The sequence below is a fragment of the Ammodytes marinus genome, assembly GCF_949987685.1.
Source record: "Ammodytes marinus genome assembly, chromosome: 20".
Lineage (NCBI taxonomy): Eukaryota > Metazoa > Chordata > Actinopteri > Uranoscopiformes > Ammodytidae > Ammodytes > Ammodytes marinus.
In genome coordinates, this window is record NC_137224.1 from 7,441,768 (window position 1) to 7,461,255 (window position 19,488).

Consider the following 19,488-nt stretch of genomic DNA (forward strand, 5'->3'; position numbering starts at 1 on the left):
TCCAGGTATTCGGCCCCAAATCATGAACGGGCCCATGCACCCGCGCCCCCTGGTGGCCCTGCTGGACGGGCGCGACTGCACCGTGGAGATGCCCATCCTCAAAGACCTGGCTACTGTCGCCTTCTGTGACGCTCAGTCCACACAGGAGATACACGAGAAGGTAGGGGGGAAAACACACACACACACACACACACACACACACACAAACTGTCTCAGTCACACACACACACACACACACACACACACACACACACACACACACACACACTTCAGAGCAGCAGCATCAGCAGCAAGTTGATGGAAAGATTGAGCCTGTCACTCAGTCTCATGTCTTTTCTTTCCCTATCACAGCGATGATCTGTGAAGCGCGTCTTATTGGCCCCCCATATAAGCAGTCGCCAGTCGGAATACAGTGGCTTCATTATGATTTAATGTCAATTTGTTGGCACTGAGTGAAATGCCTATATCGGTGCCCATTGTTCTAATAGAAAAGTCTTGTATGGCGGGGGGGGGGGGGGGGATGCGGTGTAATTACATTGGCTTGTAGAGAGTCTTTATTGCTTTTTATGCAGCGCTGTAGCCACGGAAAAAACAATATATGGCCGCCGAGATGGGTATCGCCCAAGTGCTATCTCTCCCATCTGCAGACGGTGCGAGAGCCGCTACTACATCTTTCCCTCTCTGTGTTTTTATGAAAATGGGACATATTAAAAAACCAAGCATTTGCATAGAGATCAATTCAATCAAAGACCTTGGGCGGTGAGACTAGGGGGTGGGGGGGGGGTAGCTTTTTGTTTGTTTTAACACTGCCTTATCAGAGACAAACATGATTGTAATGTTCACCTTGTCGGCATATTCAGCAGTTCACGGTAATAACTTTGGCAGTCTGGATACCCAGAGGGGGCGGCGTAGATTGAAAAAATGTCCAATCTCTTCTTCTTTTTTGTGTGGATGCGGAGATGTGCAGTGCTTGCTGATATTTCGGGGGGAAGTTTCACTATGATTCTGTTGTTGTCAAGGCCGGGGCACCAGCTGCTACACTCTCAAATACTCTCAATACAAAAAGCTCACGGGGAAAGGGCTTGTCTTGTCAAGGCTGCAATATTAATATGGCCCGGGGTTGTGTTAGTTCTACTTCTAATCCCTGTATTTCTCTAGTGATATGGGGGGGGGGGGCATGAAGTAACACACACACACACACACACACACACACACACACACACACACACACACACACACACACACAGGCCAATACTGATCGAGATCCAGTTACAATAGCACTTCAGGCCTCACCTGTGCTCCGACATCATCATCCAAGGTTGAGTCTTTCCCACAGTCTCATAGTAACATGTGGCTTGATAAAAGTTGGATGATAGCCCATATGGCATGGAGACAACATTGGCCTTTCACATTGTCCACTGCCTTGGTTCATCCAATAGTGCTGTCAAGATTAGGGCTGAAACTTCTGATCTATTGATTTTTTTTTTTTACCATTAACTATTAACTATTGAGTTTTAGGACACTGCAAGGTTAGCTGTGTCCTCATAAGCAACCGTAATTGATTTTTCTTTATAACATACTCCACATTATTGTGTAATGGTGTTCTGCAGTGGTTCATGCTTTGTCTGTGTTGTTTAATGCTGTTCTCAGGGCCATGTCACCCTTTTAGTGTCGCTAAATGCTAAAAAGTAAACATTTACTTTCAACAGCCCGTTTTCCTTGCCAGGTGTAGAAAGTCTGTTTTCTCAACTCTCATCCACTCTATATTTGCACGGCTCACTTGCAGTGCCATGACCTCATAGCCATGAAATCCCTCCCCAGTAAGCCATAGAGTTAGATATATACACACACACAAGCTACACGGTACATGCATCGTCTCTCACGCTCGCCCAGGCCAAAAGGGGAGCCCAGTCATCATCGGAAATGACAGACGTCCGCAGCAATAACGCCTTGGTTACTTTGTGGAAAGGGGGATATGGATTGGGTCAGAGTTTCCATTTAAACAAACCACATTCAGAGTAAATTTCTGCTTTTCAAAAAAAGCTCCACTGCGCACTCAAAACAGACTCCTTCTCCAGCTGAAAAACAACACAAGACCTTAAGGTTCAGCCCAGAGTGAGGGAAGAAGAGTGTGTGTGCATGTTTTGATTGGTCATGTACGCATATGTGCACGGAGTGTTATAACCTTGAGCCAGTCTCTGGGAGGCCTGTCCCTGACACGGCTCTAATAAAAGCAGTATGGAAATTCAGAGCTAATCTGCTAATCACAGGAAAGCTAATGTAGTTTGGCTGGAGGTGAGCGCAGAGCTGTTATTTAGACGCTGACAAGGGCTGATACTAGTGTGTGTGGGGGGGGGGGGGTAGTTTAGATCTACATCAGAGTGAATCACAGGCCAGGTCACCTTGTACATGTCAAGTAACAGCGTTTCACACTGGGAAGCAGTTTTTTTATTTTTTTTTCTACCTGCGGTGAATGTTTGACTCAAGTACATTATGCGATTAGGGGAAACTTGTAAAGCCAAGGAAAACAGTGAGAAAAAATGTGCAACAGAAGAGGAAGATGGACAGGCAAGCAATTGTAGCAAGTACAGATATTACAGTAATAGATTTATAATGTAGAGAAACAGAAATACAGTATACTAGCAAAAACTGCAAAGCATCAACACTATGCTGCATGATTTTCATTTCATTCTGGCACAAATTATAATTTTTTTGTTTTGTCTTTTGTTGAAAGGCGTGTTTTCATTATTATTTTGTCATTTAAGGATGACAGGTTAAGGTTTCATTCTTTATTTATTCAGGTACATGTTGTCATCTTAAGGGGGTATGTCCTGCAATAAGCCTTGACCTCTCCATCCAGTCAATTGCCCAGATCCTTTTCTCATGAACATCCTTGGGACATTTGTGTACATTTGTGATGACCATGCAAAAGCCCAGTACCCTCCCAAGTCAATATAATGGCTCAGGTCTGTACAAAGAACAGTGTGCACTGTGTCAATGCTACTGGTGGTGGTGACCATGTGATGTCAATAGTTAACCCTCGCCGTTATGACGCTCATGAAACTTACCCCACTTATTAACATCAGTCATGCAAATATACCCACCAAAGGATTTGATTCTCGGATGAAGAGAAATCAATTTTGAGAGGGGGTGCATTTCACAACAAGCCAGTCCATTTTTGGGCTATTCACATTGAATTCCATTCATTTTCTGTAGGTTTGGGGTTGCTATCTCCCACATGGAAAGTCTGACGCTCATGAAACTTACTCCACTTATTAACATCAGTCATGCAAAGATACCCACCAAAGGATTTGATTCTCGGATGAAGATAAATCAATTTTGAGAGGGGGTGCTTTTCACAGCAAGCCAGTCCATTTTGTGGCTATTTGCATTGAATTCCACTCATTTTCTGTAGGATTAGGGTTGAGCTAGGGTTGCTATCTCCCACAAGGAAAGTCTGACTCAAAATGTAACAAAACATTCTGTGCTCAATCTTGTCAAATGTCTGTCTGCAGGTTCTGAATGAAGCAGTTGGAGCCATGATGTACCACACCATCACCCTGACCAGAGAAGACCTGGAGAAGTTCAAAGCTCTACGCATCATCATCCGCATCGGCAGTGGATATGACAACATAGACATCAAGGCTGCCGGAGAACTGGGTACGAACTCCCTTAACATCAAAATATAACGAGTAGCAAAGTCATATATCAAGTAATAGAATGATAGGAATCAAGGGCTTACATTTTGTTCCAACACTTCATTTCCTGCATTTTGGGGGTTGTGTCTCGTATTTTCTTGAAGGGGACAAATTTACCTCTTCTGAATATTGAGGGGGTCATGCACCTAAAATGTACGCCTATAATAGAAAAGGTATGCGAGTAAGTTAAAGCGTAAAAAATGTATTGTGCCTAGCAGAGTATGTGCATTTTTTCCTGTTCCTGTTTAATAACACAAGGATTTTCCTGTTCCATGTCTGAGCGAGATCTTAGTAGATTAGCTTTGCTTTGAAGTTTACCTTCTCCCATGTTGCATTGATTTCTTCATAGGGAGAGGTGTGGATCATTGTCTGCTGATACGCTCGTTTGATGGTTTGTTTGTTCATTAATCACACATGACGCCTCGGGCTGGCGCCAGCATTCCAATTTAAGTGAATCTTGATTAATCACGCCATTGCATCGTGGCACGGCCAAACATTTCAGTGATTGGGCAAGTGTCTTTAGAGGTCAAAACAAGATCGCACACTAGATGATTTTGCCGAAAGCGTGACTGCTTCATGTTTACTGTATCCATTTTATTGTATTTTTAATTTTTTTTACGTTATGGATTTTCACAATGCTATCAAAGGCTTAATTAAGCACCGACATATGAATGGCGGACATCCCACTGTGAGGCAGAATGTTCAAAGGGACACACACGCACACACACACACACACACACACACACACACACAAACACACGCGCACACACACACACACACACACACACACACACACACACACACACACACACACACACACACACAGAAAGAGGAGAGTTCAGTCTTCTCTCTGAACTACCACCCAGGCTTTATATCAGCAGGCTGGTGGCTCAAACAGCCCTTTACAGTTGACAAAGCTGCCATTTCCCTGCCAATACCAGATACTGTGTCTTACCGCCGCCCACTCACCGTTAGGCGCTCTCTGCCTCGCAACGCAGGAGTCAAAAAGCTATCGTGCCTGGAGAAGGCAGCACTGATATGACGGCTGTTCTCGGGGAGAAGAAAAAAGGGTCCATTGATTGAGAACGCTTTGCTCTGGCTATTTTATGTTTTTGCCGTACCACAGACAGAGACGTCTGCTGGGCTGTTAGACTGAGATACAGAGTGGGGTGAGGACATTACAGGAGAGCTGAGGTCAGGCACAAGTGCTTAAGTGTCTATAATGGAAATCTTTGAGTTGTTGTTGGAGGTTAGGCAAGGTAATACCACAAAGGTCAAGGCTTTGAATTCCTGAAGGCAACAAAATTGTGAAGAGAAGATCTTGACAGAAAGTTCCTGAAACTTACATTAATATGCTTCAATGATAAAATAACGGTTGCCACTAGTGGAACACAGTTCATTACAGTGATCACCAATTTTTCAGTTAGACAGCTGGACAATAAACCGAATAAATTTTTTTAGTATTAGCAATTTTATTAGCACCTTTTTCGAATCTCTTAATAGCCTGAATTTAGTCATGTCTCAATTTTCACGATGATATGTATTCAATGAAAGCAAACAATCAGTCAAAACTCCGGTATCTTTAACTAGTCATACTGTTGTCAAGCAGGTCAACTCATATTGTAAAAAAGATTTGAATTAGATGATATCATAAAACAGTTTTTAGGGGGGATGGGGGGGGGGGGGGGGGGCTCGTGGTGTAGTGGTAATTAGAGCGCCCTGCCCATAGAGGCTCAGTCCTCAGAAGCTGCACCATTTCCACTCTGTCCAACCTGTCTTACCATATAAATAATAATAATATTTTAGCCCTATATTCATTTTGTTCACTGTTTCTTCCCGTAGGCATCGCGGTGTGTAACATTCCCTCGGCGGCGGTGGAGGAGACGGCGGACTCCACTCTGTGTCACGTGCTGAACCTGTACCGGCGGAACACGTGGCTGTACCAGGCTCTCCGGGAGGGCACGCGGGTCCAGAGCGTCGAGCAGATCAGAGAGGTGGCTTCAGGCGCCGCACGCATCCGCGGAGAAACACTGGGCCTCATCGGCTTCGGTAAATACCATTTTGAATTTGTTTATTTACTCTTACCCTGCGTTCCAAATTTGCATACTCTTTGTTTTTGTTTCTATTCTACATACTACATTTGACCATAAAAATAATCTAGTTAGCATGCAGCAAGCAAGCATACATTTGGGACATACTTTTACTTGTTTATTACATCATAACATTGCGCCTTGATCTTGCTGCCTCTTGTTTTTATATATCGTCGTATCCCCGGTTGTTTTCATATGGAGGCTCCGTCATCGTCGATGTGACTTCACTTCCGGTGCACATTTGAATTGTGGGTCAGAATCGCCCCAAATAGCATGCTGTTTTTTAACACTAAAAATCTCGGCCGGATGTAGTAGACATCCTGGTATTTTTAAGCATACTAAATTTGAACACAAGAATTGGGACATCCTAAATCTTTTTTCTACCATACTAAATTGCTCAAAGTATGGGTATTGGAACGCAGGGTTACTTTTCTACTTTCTTCCTCAAACTTTTTTATTTATTTTTTCAATCTCACCTTCCCACCTTACCTCTTATTTCTTTTTTTCTATCTCTCCATTTCCTCTGCCTCCCCTCTGTGTGTTCATATCCTCTCAGCGCTCCGCGTGCCTTCTGTTTCCCTGTCCTGATAAGGTTCTTTTTCTCACTCTGCCCGTACCACGGATTATCTCAAGGTTGTCTCTTTTGCCTCCGTCTGGGCTGCCTTCCTTTGCTCTGCCACACTGTTCTCTCACTCCACCACTCTAATACTCACCATTATATCTTCATTATTCTCTTTCTTTTTTTTCTTCTACCCTTCTTCAGCTCTTGTCACTGTGGTCCCTGCCATTATCCCCCCCCCCCCCCAATGGTCAACCTGTGTGTGTGTGTGTGTGTGTGTGTGTGTGTGTGTGTGTGTGTGTGTGTGTGTGTGTGTGTGTGTGTGTGTGTGTGTGTGTGTGTGTGTGTGTGTGTGTGTGTGTGTGTGTGTGTGTGTGTGCGCGCGCGTGACAGACAATGCGTTTCCCTCTCTGCACCTGGTTTAATGCTGATTGTGTGTGTTATGCATCATTCTGCCCTGTCTCAACATCAGTGAGCTGACAGAGGCTCTGTTCCTCTCACAAACCTTTCCAGAGTGCCACCTTATCTCTTAGTCCACATACGCTCCCCACACACACACACACACACACACACACACACACAAGTGCACAGCGACAGCCTCCTATACTCACCGTGCCCAAACAGCAGGTCTTGGCAGTTACAACCCCCCCTCACCAATCTCTCTCCCTCTCTCTTTCTCTCTAACCCAATCCTCCCTGTCTTTCTGGCTCAAGCTGTTTCCATAACATTGTGCATTGTCAGCGGGAGGTTGGGTACAGCGGAGGCCTCCCTCCTGCTGTTTGTTTGCAGCTGCACAACTCTGGATTGCTGCAAGCACACAATTATGAAGAAAACCTCAGTAGACTCAGTACCATCCATGCCAGCCTTGTTTAGCCCTTTTACATTCTAAGAATTGTTAGGAATGTATTTCTTCGTAACACTATTGATTTGGCTATCACTCTTCTCTCATAAATTAGTTTTACAACATTACCGAAATGGCGCCGTGAACGAGATTATTTCTTCTGTGTGAGTGGTCACAGAATGATACCTTTTAAATGATGCTACCTTTTCACCTGGGCATAGCAACATTTCAACCCGCCTTCCTTTTTTTCATGTTTTTTGTTGGGCAGAGAACAGCTGCAATGGAGCTAATATTCTTTATTGCATTTTTTTTTGTTGCATTTGAGATATCTGCTTAGTGTGACATACAGTATATCAATAATGGGAAAATATTTCAAATAATATCATGTTACTGACACTTACTCTTAATAGCAGGAGAATGAAAAGAAATTCACACAAAAAGCATCAGAACTCAACCAGCAATTTTTTTTTTGAGATGCCAGATGGAGAAAAAAACTGAATGTGCTGTTTGACAAAAGCAACATTCTTTCCTTCATGTCCTTGACCATTCGCCAAAGCACATCTGCCGCACCGCCACTTGGGTTGGAGTGAGTTGATTTCAGGAAGTGGTGTGTGTTGTAGCCTCCCATTTTAAAGTGTGTCTCTCTCTCTCTCTCTCTCTCTCTCTCTCTCTCTCTCTCTCTCTCTCTCTCTCTCTCGGTGGCATTGATTGGTGTGGGAAGGAAAGGGAGAGGGAGGCTTATTACAGACACACAGAGACACAACTGTTTTTGATTCTTGGGTTTCTTTATATTGTGGAGAGAAAAAATCCACACAAAACCACGCTCAATAGTTTTCTTAGTGCAGCTACAGCCGGACAGAATTGGCAATTAGATATATTTTCTGCATACAGGAAAACAACAACTATATAAACATATAGACTTCTTTTTCTTCAAAGTAAATGCCTCATAATCAAAGAGATATCGTTTTTCCTCTCTAAACCCTTTCCACTTTGCAGCAATTTTCCGACAATCACACTGGGCAGAAAATCTTTGCGGAAGAAGCAAAGAGATGCCGATTTCCACACACACACACATCCCGCTAGCAGCCTCACACTCAATCGATTGTGCTGGTCTGTTTAAAAACTGACTGGAAAAACTCATTCCATCGCTGCTTGCTGTCTGCCGTCTTTATCGCTCCTTCAACCTGTACTTATAAACCAGCAGCCGAATGCAACAAGGCTGCGTCTGTGTGTGTCCAAAGGTGTTCTGGGAAATACAGGCAAATTAAGTAACTGAACTAGGGCTATTTGAGGAAAAAGTGGACACGCCAAAACAAATGTTTTTTTTCATTTACCGTAATCAAAGCCGTGGTAATCCATCACCATCATGCTTAAGTTGTCACTGATCCTTTTTTATTCCACTGCCTCTTATTGGCTAAGAATGAAAGAGAGATGGAAAAAAGAGAGAGAGAGAGAGAATGATTCTTCTCGCCCATTGAGTGTGAGAGCAGGAGGACATATTACCGCGCTCCATCACAAAGAGAGGATCTTGAGAGTGTAAAGGACCTCATATCGATCGGTTTCCACGAGCAACAACATCCAACTCTCCATCACTCCGTTTTCTCTCTCTCTCTCTGTCTCTCTCTCTCTCACACACACACACTCTGTCTCGGCCCACACAACAATTGGCTGAGAGACGGAGGGAGAGGATGATATTCTACAGATTCACTTTCCGATTAGCTTTCTCACTGCCTCAACTAACAAAAACAACTCTTATCTCTCAGTTAAAACCTCATGGGAGGAACTTTTCAATGTTTTTTTTCCCCTTTTTTTGTACAACAGCAATGCTGTACAACTAAGTATTTTTTTTTTTAAATACGTTTCTTTATACTTCATATAATTTTACAACGATCTGTCTTTTTTTAACAATTCAAAATCTCACCTATTTTGCTAAGGACGGGCTGTTTTGAGCACTTTTCCAGTAGCCTACTTTCAAGCAGTTTCTTCATCTCATGCATATAAATTAGATTATTACTATTCTATTAAATTAGAATAGCATAAGTGAATATTTATTTAATAAAATAGCACCTGATATATTTGAAAAATGACGGTAGCTAGATGACTCCTGTTGTTGTTTTGTGCAAAATGTTGTGAATCGTGGCACTTTCATCTCTAGTCCCCAGAATGTTCTTGTGGGAATTGTATTCACATTTGCCCAGTTACATAATCTGTCCTTTTCCCCTTTTCATTCAAAGTCATTTGACCTGTCTCCATTCAGAATAAATGATCCAAACACATGATCCAAAAAGGTTGAGAATGCCTGTTTGACATCACAACATCAAGATAATCCCCCAAATGTCAATGTATTATAATCTGCCCCCGTTTGACTGTGACTGTGCCTGTGAAAAACCTAATTTCCTTGTCTGTGTGTGTGTGTTCGTGTGTGTGTGTGCGTGTGTGTGTGTGTGTGTGTTGTCAGGTCGTTCTGGCCAGGCGGTGGCTGTGCGGGCCAAGGTGTTTGGCTTCAACGTGATCTTCTATGACCCGTACCTCCAGGACGGTCTGGAGCGCTCTCTGGGCGTACAGCGGGTCTACACCCTGCAGGACCTGCTCTACCAGAGTGACTGTGTGTCTCTGCACTGCAACCTGAACGAACACAACCACCATCTCATCAACGACTTCACCATCAAACAGGTACGCTGGCACAACGGTGTGTGTGTGTGTGTGTGTGTGTGTGTGTGTGATATCCATGAGTAAGAAATGTTTACCCTATCACCTGCAGTGTCTGGCCCTAACCTAATGCAATGCCACCTAGCAGGTAAATAAGCAGAGCTGTTGCTTTTCTCCTCTGTCAACCTCGAGGGTAAGATCCTAAAGAACATTACGGTGGGTAGAAAAGATAGAGGGGTACAAACAGAAACAGAGAGGGAGAGGGAACGGCACCAGCCTTCCTTCCTGCCTGCTCTTTATCTTAAGCTCCACCAAAGCTGGACACAAATTCATTCCTTTGCTCTGTCAAATGCAATTAGCGCCAGCCCACGGCTACAGCAAATATATCGACTGCGCCGCACAGCAGGCGGGCCGAGAGAGCACTGCTATGGTGGAAGTACTGTTACTGTTGATCATTTATTCTTGGAGTCACCGCCTGGGGTGACACCTACAGGGGAGCCGGGGAACTGCACAGGCCTTTACAAGCGTCTCCCTTCTGTCCATATCTCACCATGTTGCCACTCACTGTTTTTTCCGTCTTTGTCTTTGACTGTGCCTCTCGTGTGAATACACTTCTTACAGTAACAGTGGGTGCAGAGATAAGACTGAAGTGGGTGTAGTAGTGTAATAGCCCTAACCTAGTTAACTGGGGTGTCTCTTTCAAAAAGCTTCTTCTTGGATTCTTTCTCAGCTTGCCTCTTTTTAAGTGCTGCAATGAAAGAGCACTTTCCTCTCTCTTTTCCTCACCCCAAAAATCTTGGCAGTCGCTCGCCTGCTTCTCGAGTGGAAACTTGTGTGTGTGTGTGTGTGTGTGTGTGTGTGTGTGTGTGTGTGTGTGTGTGTGTGTGTGTGTGTGTGTGTGTGTGTGTGTGTGTGTGATTGCGTGCGTGCGTGTTTGAGTGTGTTTCTATGTGTGTCAAAAACCACCAAGGCCCTAATAAAAGACTGCCTGCCAGCGTAAAGGCTTTTCATGCCCCTGGATTTCAGCTTTTTGTCAAGATTAAGGGATTACTTTCTTCTGAGCATATTCATTAGATTTTTTTTCGGTTTTACACTTTTTTTTGTTGTGCCTTTTTTTCTTTTTCTTTTTCCACCACAAGCAGCAAAAGGCTGGTGATGGCACTGCATAATCCTTCATTTCATCTCTGTTTTTTTTTTGGATAATAACGACTGTTCTCTATCCCACATCTGACAGTATTTTTCCACAGCTGCTCTCTGTCTGTCCGTCTCCTAAATCTTTCAGGTGTCAGGCACAACAAAGGTGTCGGCCATTTTCGTTTTATCTCAATTTCTATTGCGTGTAAGATCTTTTAAGAGCCTTTAAATGCAGACATCTGATACAGACTGATGTTCCGCTTGAGATCAAACAGATTAATGTGGCCTGTAAATAACTGGCGGTGTCTCTCTGTCATTCTGTGTTGATGTTGATGTGCTTGTGTTGTCTGTCTATGTGCCACAGATGCGTCAGGGTGCGTTCCTGGTCAACACAGCTCGGGGAGGCCTGGTGGATGAGAAGGCCCTGGCCCAGGCATTAAAGGAGGGCAGGATACGTGGAGCCGCCCTGGATGTTCACGAGACGGAGCCCTTCACGTAAGAGCACTCACTCACTCTCACTCTCTCACACACAAACACACACATACTCATTCACTCTCACACACACACACACACACACGCATAAACAAATCCCTCTCAGGTCCACATAAACACTTACCTTGGAGAGACAGATCGGCTATGGATAAAGAGATCGATGGTGTTGCAGGAAGAGAAAGAAAGTAACAAATTGCGCACAGATAAATAGACAGAGACGCTTTAACAGCTGAAGAGAGAGGCAGTCTGGCAGCCATAGGTGAAACCATGGCAGATATGACCAGTTAAAAGATATCTCATAACCTTCTAAAAGGTTCCTGGTGGAGAGTTTGCTTGATTCCCGCCCGAGGAAAACTAAATGCAAGAAATGGAAAGGTGCAACAAAGAGTGTATCATCATCTTCTTCCTTTAGGCATCGTAGCCCAGTGACTCGACTATATCGGGACAGATTGTTTGTTGGAAACTGTGTAGTTGAAAACCTAATGTAAAATCAGTCACAGTGCGTGAGCTTTCCAATGAATTTCCAGCTGGAAGGACCCATGTAGAAATGACTTTTACTTCCAAAATCAGTAACCAATTCAATTTGTTTGGAAATGCTTGCATTTTTATCACGACCATCCTAACCTTTACCACAAAAAAAAATCACCCTTTTTTCCCAGTTATTCCAGTGTTTGGTTTACTGGATTGCCTCCTTGAGCTATAATCTCCATTTCCTGTTCTCACCAGAGGGCAAAAAAATAAAAAAATAAACTCTCGACACGCCTCCCAGTTTTTCACCTTTCTAGGATCCGTGTTCCACAGTCTCAAGGGGGTAATGTGTTGATGTGTTGTTCACGCATCAGTTAGGGAGTTATGTGGAGGCTGCTGCAGCTTGTTTCTGCCCGGCTGATCAGCTGACTGGCTGCTTGAAAACGACCCGAAACTCAGACCAATGAAGCTGGAAACTCGTGCTCCACTGACCCGATATGTCAACAACTGTGGTCCCTCCATCCCACATGACATGACACTTATTCAGGGCTCTGCTGAGGCGTTACACACCCCATAAACACACATGCGCGTGCACAAACACACTCACACACACACACACACACACACACACACACACACACACACTCACACTCACACTCACACTCACACTCACACTCACACTCACACACAACCAGGCGAGGGGGTGAGGGAGCTGATCCGTTCTTCAGTGCCACATGAGAGGACAGGAATGACAGGAGAGAGCAAGTTTTGCAAATGCAAGATGAAGACTGTAGCACATTGTCATGCAAATTGTACACAACATTTGGCGTCTTAGAGAAAAATTTAATGGGAATTATTAGTCACAATAACAAAACGAGCGGATGCACATGGCCGGACTTTGTGATGTCTCCAATAATGAATAAATAATTGTATGTAATGTAATTTCTATAAAAAAATTATCAATAATTTAGTTAGATATTTCATTGACATCTTCTTCTTCACGCAACACTGTGACGCTCAAACATCCAAATGAATTAACAATAAGCAAACCACATTTCATAAATGAAGACTTTAGGTCATGACAATGTAGATTTCTGATTGTATTCATTGTAAACCACAACAACACAGCCTTAGTTCCCAATCCTTAGCTCCTATGTGCTCTACTAAATGTTATTTTTTTCTATAATATGTCTATCTTACTATTTCTTCTCCTTTGTGTGTGTGTGTGTGTGTGTGTGTGTGTGTGTGTGTGTGTGTGTGTGTGTGTGTGTGTGTGTGTGTGTGTGTGTGTGTTGTGTAGTTTTGCTCAGGGCCCACTGAAAGACGCTCCCAACCTGATCTGCACACCGCACACAGCCTGGTACAGTGAGCAGGCCTCTCTGGAGATGAGGGAGGCAGCCGCCACAGAGATCCGAAGAGCCGTCACCGGTACGCAACTACCGAGCAGAAAGCATCCACTCAATGAACAAAATTTGCATTTGGGTTTCCAAAGCCCGATCCGTTTGTCATGTTGAACTCATTAACACTTTGGTGTTGACCGGTCACTCGTCCCCCCCAACAAGTTATGGCCTTTTAGAGTGTGTGATTTATGCTGGAGTACTAAGATCAACCTCTAACTGCGTGTGTGTGTGTGTGGTGTGTGTGTGTGTGTGTGTGTGTGGTTCAAATGACAGGCCGCATCCCCGACAGCCTAAGAAACTGCGTCAACAAGGAGTTCTTTGTCACCACGGCCCCTTGGGCAGTTATGGATCAACCAGGAGTCCACCATGAGCTCAACGGCGCCGCCTACAGGTAGGTAACTGAACCTGAAGACGGAAATCATCAAATAAATATAATGTTAAAAGCTGCCCTGCCCAGCCCTGCATTGTTTTTTGTTTTTATTTCTGTCTTTTTACATTGGTAGAAATTTAATTTTTTATTTATTAGTATATTGACAAAGATATATTATTGCCTTTGCCCTCCAGATATTATCCTTTTTTTAATATGTGAATGCGCTTATCCAAAAAATGCCATGTTTATTCCCTCTTTCCCCTCAATATTCACTATTTTAAGATGTATTTTCTTAGATTTGAGTAGTAAAGGCGTTTTTTTTTTTTTTAACATACATTTCCTGCAATGAAGTCACTGCCCTGACCCCTGTAGTATTAGTAGTATAACGGCTTCCTGATCTCAGCATGTCCGCCTCCATGTGTTTCTCCCACGCAGCCAAGTCAACCAAACTGTTGCAGTCGGTCTCCCCCAAGACAAAATTATTGCCTAGAATCAGGAACAGGTAAATACGACCATCCGGGGCCCCTGACAGCCTCTTGTCTGAAGGCCCCTGGAGAAAAAACAACTGTGTGTCCCCTTCCTTAATCCTCCCAGTACTCACCTGTTTGACTGAGCACAGAGTAGAGAGACGGATGGCAGCGAATGTGAAAGGTTTTGAATGTCCCCGTGAGCATGACATAAAAGGGCATTCAGATCCTCTTTCATTGATGGGGAGTCATGCCTTCATGGTTTTCATTTCTGTGGGCTTTTTTGGGGCAACATCTGTTTGGATTAAACGTCTGAACTGTATTATCCTTTCCCCCCCCCCCCCATGGCTGAATGGTCTTATTGTACGGTGGCCCAGAGGGGTCATGGTGGAAAGTCTTGCCTGAACTACTTTTGCGTTCCTTTGCGATACTTTTTTGCATTCCCCCTGATCCATAGGAACAGTCAATGTGTTGGTTTAGTCCAGTGACAATAAGCTTTCAGTTTAGGGTAACGCTGTGCAGATACTTCATAAAGAAGAGATAATGCAACACTTTAAATTATTCATTTATTGCTTGTTATTACTCCCTTTGAAAGGCCGAGCTTGGACTGTATACAGCCACCGGCTAGGAGCAAAGCTGGTAGCCGCTCTGCCCAGCTTTGATGTCTGAAGCTGTGACTATGGATATGATTATTACTCCGACCAAAGGCTGCATTTGTGGATGAAGCTATGATGCTATGGATACGGCAACGCTAGCTGAACTCTTTACTGCTCCCATTAACATTAGAAAAGACAGCATCGTTAAGCCCCACAGGGTTTGAACCTTGTGTGCTTCTATCATATATGACAGATGTTTTATACACTGCAGGAGTTCAGTAAAACAGTAGCTTCAATACCAGGCTCAGCCAACACAACAGTTGTTATGTCTGTTCAGCCATTTTGTATGGATCAGAGGAAATGCAAAATGTATTACAAGGTAACGTAAAATATTGCAAGGGAATGCAAAAGTATCTTGGGAAAAATAATCTAATTCAACCATGAACCTTTGGGTGCTCCACATTGTGAAATTTCCTTACCGTATTTCGGCCAAGATATAAGTAACATGATGGCTCTTTTCTACCAAATAGTTCCAGAAACTTAATTGGAAAACTGAAAGGCCCTTTAGTGCATTCCTGTTAGTGTACCATTAAGTGATTAAAAAGATGTAATCTTTTTTTAGCACTGAAATAGCAATTTTTCAAACCACAAATGCCAAACATTTCAAGGTTTCTTAAATGTGAGAATTTTGCAGATATCTCTGGTTTTAGATCATTGTGAGCCGAATGTCTTTGAATTATGAGCTGTGGGTCCGACTAAACAGGCAAATTGAAGTCTTCACCTCGGGCACTTTTGTGACGTTTCTGACAGAACAATTAATCATAAAACAACAGTGGTCAGTAGCTGCAGTCCGACATATTTCACATGGTGGGACTAAGCAATATGTTACGTGATCGTGTGAAATGTTTCTGGGTTTTGAAAAATACCCACCGCGGTTAACATTTCCAGATATCTGATATATTTGTCCAACCAACAGTTCAACACCTTAAGATATTTAGTTTACTCTCATAGAAGAAAACAGAAAAGAGTCACATTTGAGAAGGTGAACTTGATTTTTTTAAATGTATGCTTAAATCACTTACATTCGGTAGTACAGTAAAACTAACTGTGCACCACTTTTAACTGGTTGAAATGCAGCTGTTAAAGGTGGAGTCGGTGACTCTGGACAATGCTTTTTGTAAGAATCAGTGAACATCACCTCACGGTCGGCTACCTGTCTGTGCTGTGAGTGTGTTGAAAATAAATCTGGTGTTAATACATAGCCCAGGCTCTGTAAACTGGTACATAAACAAAGGGTATGTAAACAAACGGGGCCCAACGCAGCTAGCAACATGCCCGTTTACAGAGCTTAGGCTGTGTATTAACTCTAGATGGGGTTTTTTTCAGCACACGCAGGATACTTACAGGTAGCAGATCATGAGGAGAGGTATTTCAGAGAATCCTTTCAAGTCTTTCACAGTGTTGGGAAATGTGTGCTAATAGAAATACCCCTTACAACACCGTCTGCGACACTAACTAACCTCTGATATTCCCCTCTCCCCCTGCAGATACCCGCCGGGCGTAGTTGGAGTGGCTCCGGGCGGACTTCCGGGGGCGTTGGAGGGTATGGTGCCCGGTGGGGTGCCCATCGCCCACACCATGCCCTCTGGTACACACCCGTCCCAGGCCCCGTCGCCCAACCAGCCCTCCAAACACGGAGAGACCAGAGAGCACCTCACCGAGCAATAGCAGCAGCAAGCAAGCAAGCAGAAAAGGGAGATTTCAAAAAACGTCAAAAACATCTCATTCCGAAAAATCCGTCGACATTTCAACCAATTGCGAAAAGCTAAAACCGACCAACTGGGACCAAGAGACAGTGGGGAAAAAAAACAACACAAGCGGAGGGGGGCTGCCTGTTTGAATCAGTCAGCAAACCCGGGGAACTAAAAGAAGTGTTCCCAGGGGATATTTGTACTTTTAACGTTTTAGTTTTTACTCTCTCTCTCTCTCTGTCTCTTTGGGGTTCAGTACCGACTTTACTCTTTGATGATGATTTGTTTTTTTTGTTTTTTTCTTCTTCTTCTTCGGGACATGCCTATGATTGTGGACACCAGAAGTCCAGTGTTTTTAGCGCTCCGGGACTTCCCCCCGATGATGAGACTCTGTCCCCAAACCCGACCCCCACCACCACTCTACACCTCAGAGCTCATGGGAAATGTAGGCCCACACATCTCAACACACACCGATGGGCTGACGAGAGAGAAAAAAAAAACTTTTGCAATCGTGTGCTACTGGACCTTATCTCCTCCTTTCTCCCGATCCTCTCCTCTCCTTCGCCCTGCTCCCACCCTCTCCCTATGTAACTAAAGTGTGTTGTTTAGGCCCCCCCCTCCCCATTATGCCTCAGAAGAGAATTATTATTGTTTTGTTTCCAATCTTCAGTGTGAATGACTAAAATGGATTATTGACTTATATATATTTATCATTCGTCAAGCAAAATGGGAAAAAAAAAGATTGCTCATCAATTATCGTGATCTATAAGAGTGGGTTTTAACCCTTTCCTGGCAATAATACATGACAACTGTCACGGTTGCAGTTACAGGACCTCACCACTTGGGGGCAATTCTACATCATAGTGTGTGATTGTTCAGATCTCTTGGACCTGGGATGACTGAGAACATAAGTTGCTTCAATTTATTTTTGAGTGGTGTTTTTGTTTAGGTTTTTTTTTAGCTGTTGGCAGTAAACACTAAAAGGAAAAAAAACATTACATTTATTAATTTGATTGTAGTTGAATTTTGAGGTCATATCAATTTAGAGGGAGCTGCCAGCTAAGTGATTAACTTCTCTTTATTTTATTTTGTTAGTAAGAGTTTGTGACGTGTCGGTGTAACTGAGCTGTGTGGAAGGAAACTTTTTTTTTTTTAATAATCATAAAAAAAATGAATAACTATGAAGTTAGTGTGACTGCATCCGATTCTCCTGTTGACAAATGGTTGGCCGGTCATATCTTAAATCGGCAGCGGCGCACACATTCCTTTCTTTGAGCACATCTCACACTGAAGACAGGAAAGGGTTAAAGCAAACTTCATTTCTTAATGACTCAGGAAAAACACCTTTTTGCAGATATTGTTTTATTCCCAGAATGTTGTCTTTTGAGGAAACAAAAAAAAACGATGAAAAAAAAAGACTCATCTGGTTAGTCTGGATATTTTCTCTCCTCCCCTCATCCTCTCTCCATTGTGGTATTTTTATATACAAGGCGCATCCCACGTTTTTTGGTGTTAAAAAGAGTTTTGAAGAGTCCTGTTAGATTTGTATTGCCTAGTTAAATGTTCCTATAACCATAGTCCTACGTGATCCGCCCCTCTCTCTCTCTCTTCTCTCCCCTTCTTATATTTTTTCTTTGTCCTATTGAAGGCCAGGTTCTTTGGGGCATCCTGTTCTCTGTAAGAGCAATAGCAGAAACTCCTACTTTTAGTGTCCCGACAATAGCAGAAGAGGCAGCCAGCAGTATGTTTTTTGTTTTTAGTGTGAGTATTTGTATTCGTTTCTTGTACAAGGTGAACATTTAGCATTCAGTGCAGTTCAAATAAAAGATACGATTCTGAGAAACCACCCGTCTGTACTGACGATTCTTGTCCTGCATGTGTCAGAGATGTGTGTGTATTTTTCTTACTAGTTACTTCCCTTTACTGTGACCATTTGATGTGTGGGTCATCTTAGTGTTTCATCCTTTGTCACAGGGGGGCGCCAAACATAAGACAGAAAATGTACTGTCACAAATATGGCAGCAATAAAATAAGATTTATAACATTGAAGCCAAATATTCAACCATCAAAATGTTGGCTCTCAGATGTAAAATATAATCTTATTAGGCTGTGAATTATTTCTCATTGATGAGTTTTTTTGTCAAAGAAAATGGGGTTTTCCCAGAACTTTGAATCTCCAGAGAAAAAGATTTACTCTTGTGAATGGTCTGGATGTTTCCTCATCTTATGCATTTGCTGTTCATTGCATATCCCATTTCTACCACAGTGTAGTTAGTTACAAAATGAGAAAGTAATTGTGTGTTTGATGATGGAAATATAAAAAAGGAGTGGTTTTAATTCTGTCAGGCTTCGACTTCACACTTCAGGAGGTGTCCATCCTGCGTTGATCTTGACTATATTTAGATAGTGTGAGCATTAATGACTTTTTGACAGGAAAATCCTATTCACCATCACCTAGTGTGTATAAACAGTCATTTCAAAAAGGAAGAAAATTGCAAACTAATTTCTAAATTCCAAGTCAAACAATGTTTTTTTTTTTACTCCAACCCAAACATTACAAGAACACGATATTTTGAAAAACACAAATGGCAACAGAAGGGATGCAAGTGAGTCAAATTTAATATTAATTGCACACTCTCGAAAGAGGCAGAAGAGTGTTTGGTTCTCTTTTTCCCCACCAGCGTCACCATCACCCACTCTTCAACATGACAATGAGCCTACTTTAAATCACACGTAAAAATGTCAGTAAACTTGTACGTCCTTTCCCCCCCCCCCTCCCTCCCCCTCACAGAATGTAGGTATAATCTGTGCAAAATAAAATACTTCAAACGGAACACAGATAAAACTGGGGGAAGAACAAAGGAATCGCCTCTGCGCGCTAACGCTCCTAAACAAACAAATAAATAAATCCAAACATCATCGGAAAAGGGGATCAGCAATCGGGAGAAAAAAAAACAGGTGCTCTTTAAACCT

The 19,488-nt window shown here is 43.0% G+C and overlaps 1 protein-coding gene across 3 annotated transcripts in view; it reads left to right on the forward strand.

Moving 5' to 3' along the window:
* Nucleotides 1-18,359, forward strand: part of ctbp2l (C-terminal binding protein 2, like) — a 94,733-nt gene extending 76,374 nt beyond the window's left edge. For all 3 annotated transcript variants that reach the window (XM_080049342.1, XM_080049343.1, XM_080049344.1), the window contains 8 exons: nt 6-160; nt 3,516-3,660; nt 5,541-5,747; nt 9,647-9,861; nt 11,336-11,466; nt 13,232-13,359; nt 13,605-13,722; nt 16,312-18,359. In XM_080049342.1, the coding sequence (XP_079905468.1) occupies nt 6-160; nt 3,516-3,660; nt 5,541-5,747; nt 9,647-9,861; nt 11,336-11,466; nt 13,232-13,359; nt 13,605-13,722; nt 16,312-16,492 (1,280 nt within the window). In that variant the 3' untranslated portion in view covers nt 16,493-18,359. The remainder of the gene's footprint in view (nt 1-5; nt 161-3,515; nt 3,661-5,540; nt 5,748-9,646; nt 9,862-11,335; nt 11,467-13,231; nt 13,360-13,604; nt 13,723-16,311) is intronic.
* Nucleotides 18,360-19,488: the final 1,129 nt, after the last annotated feature.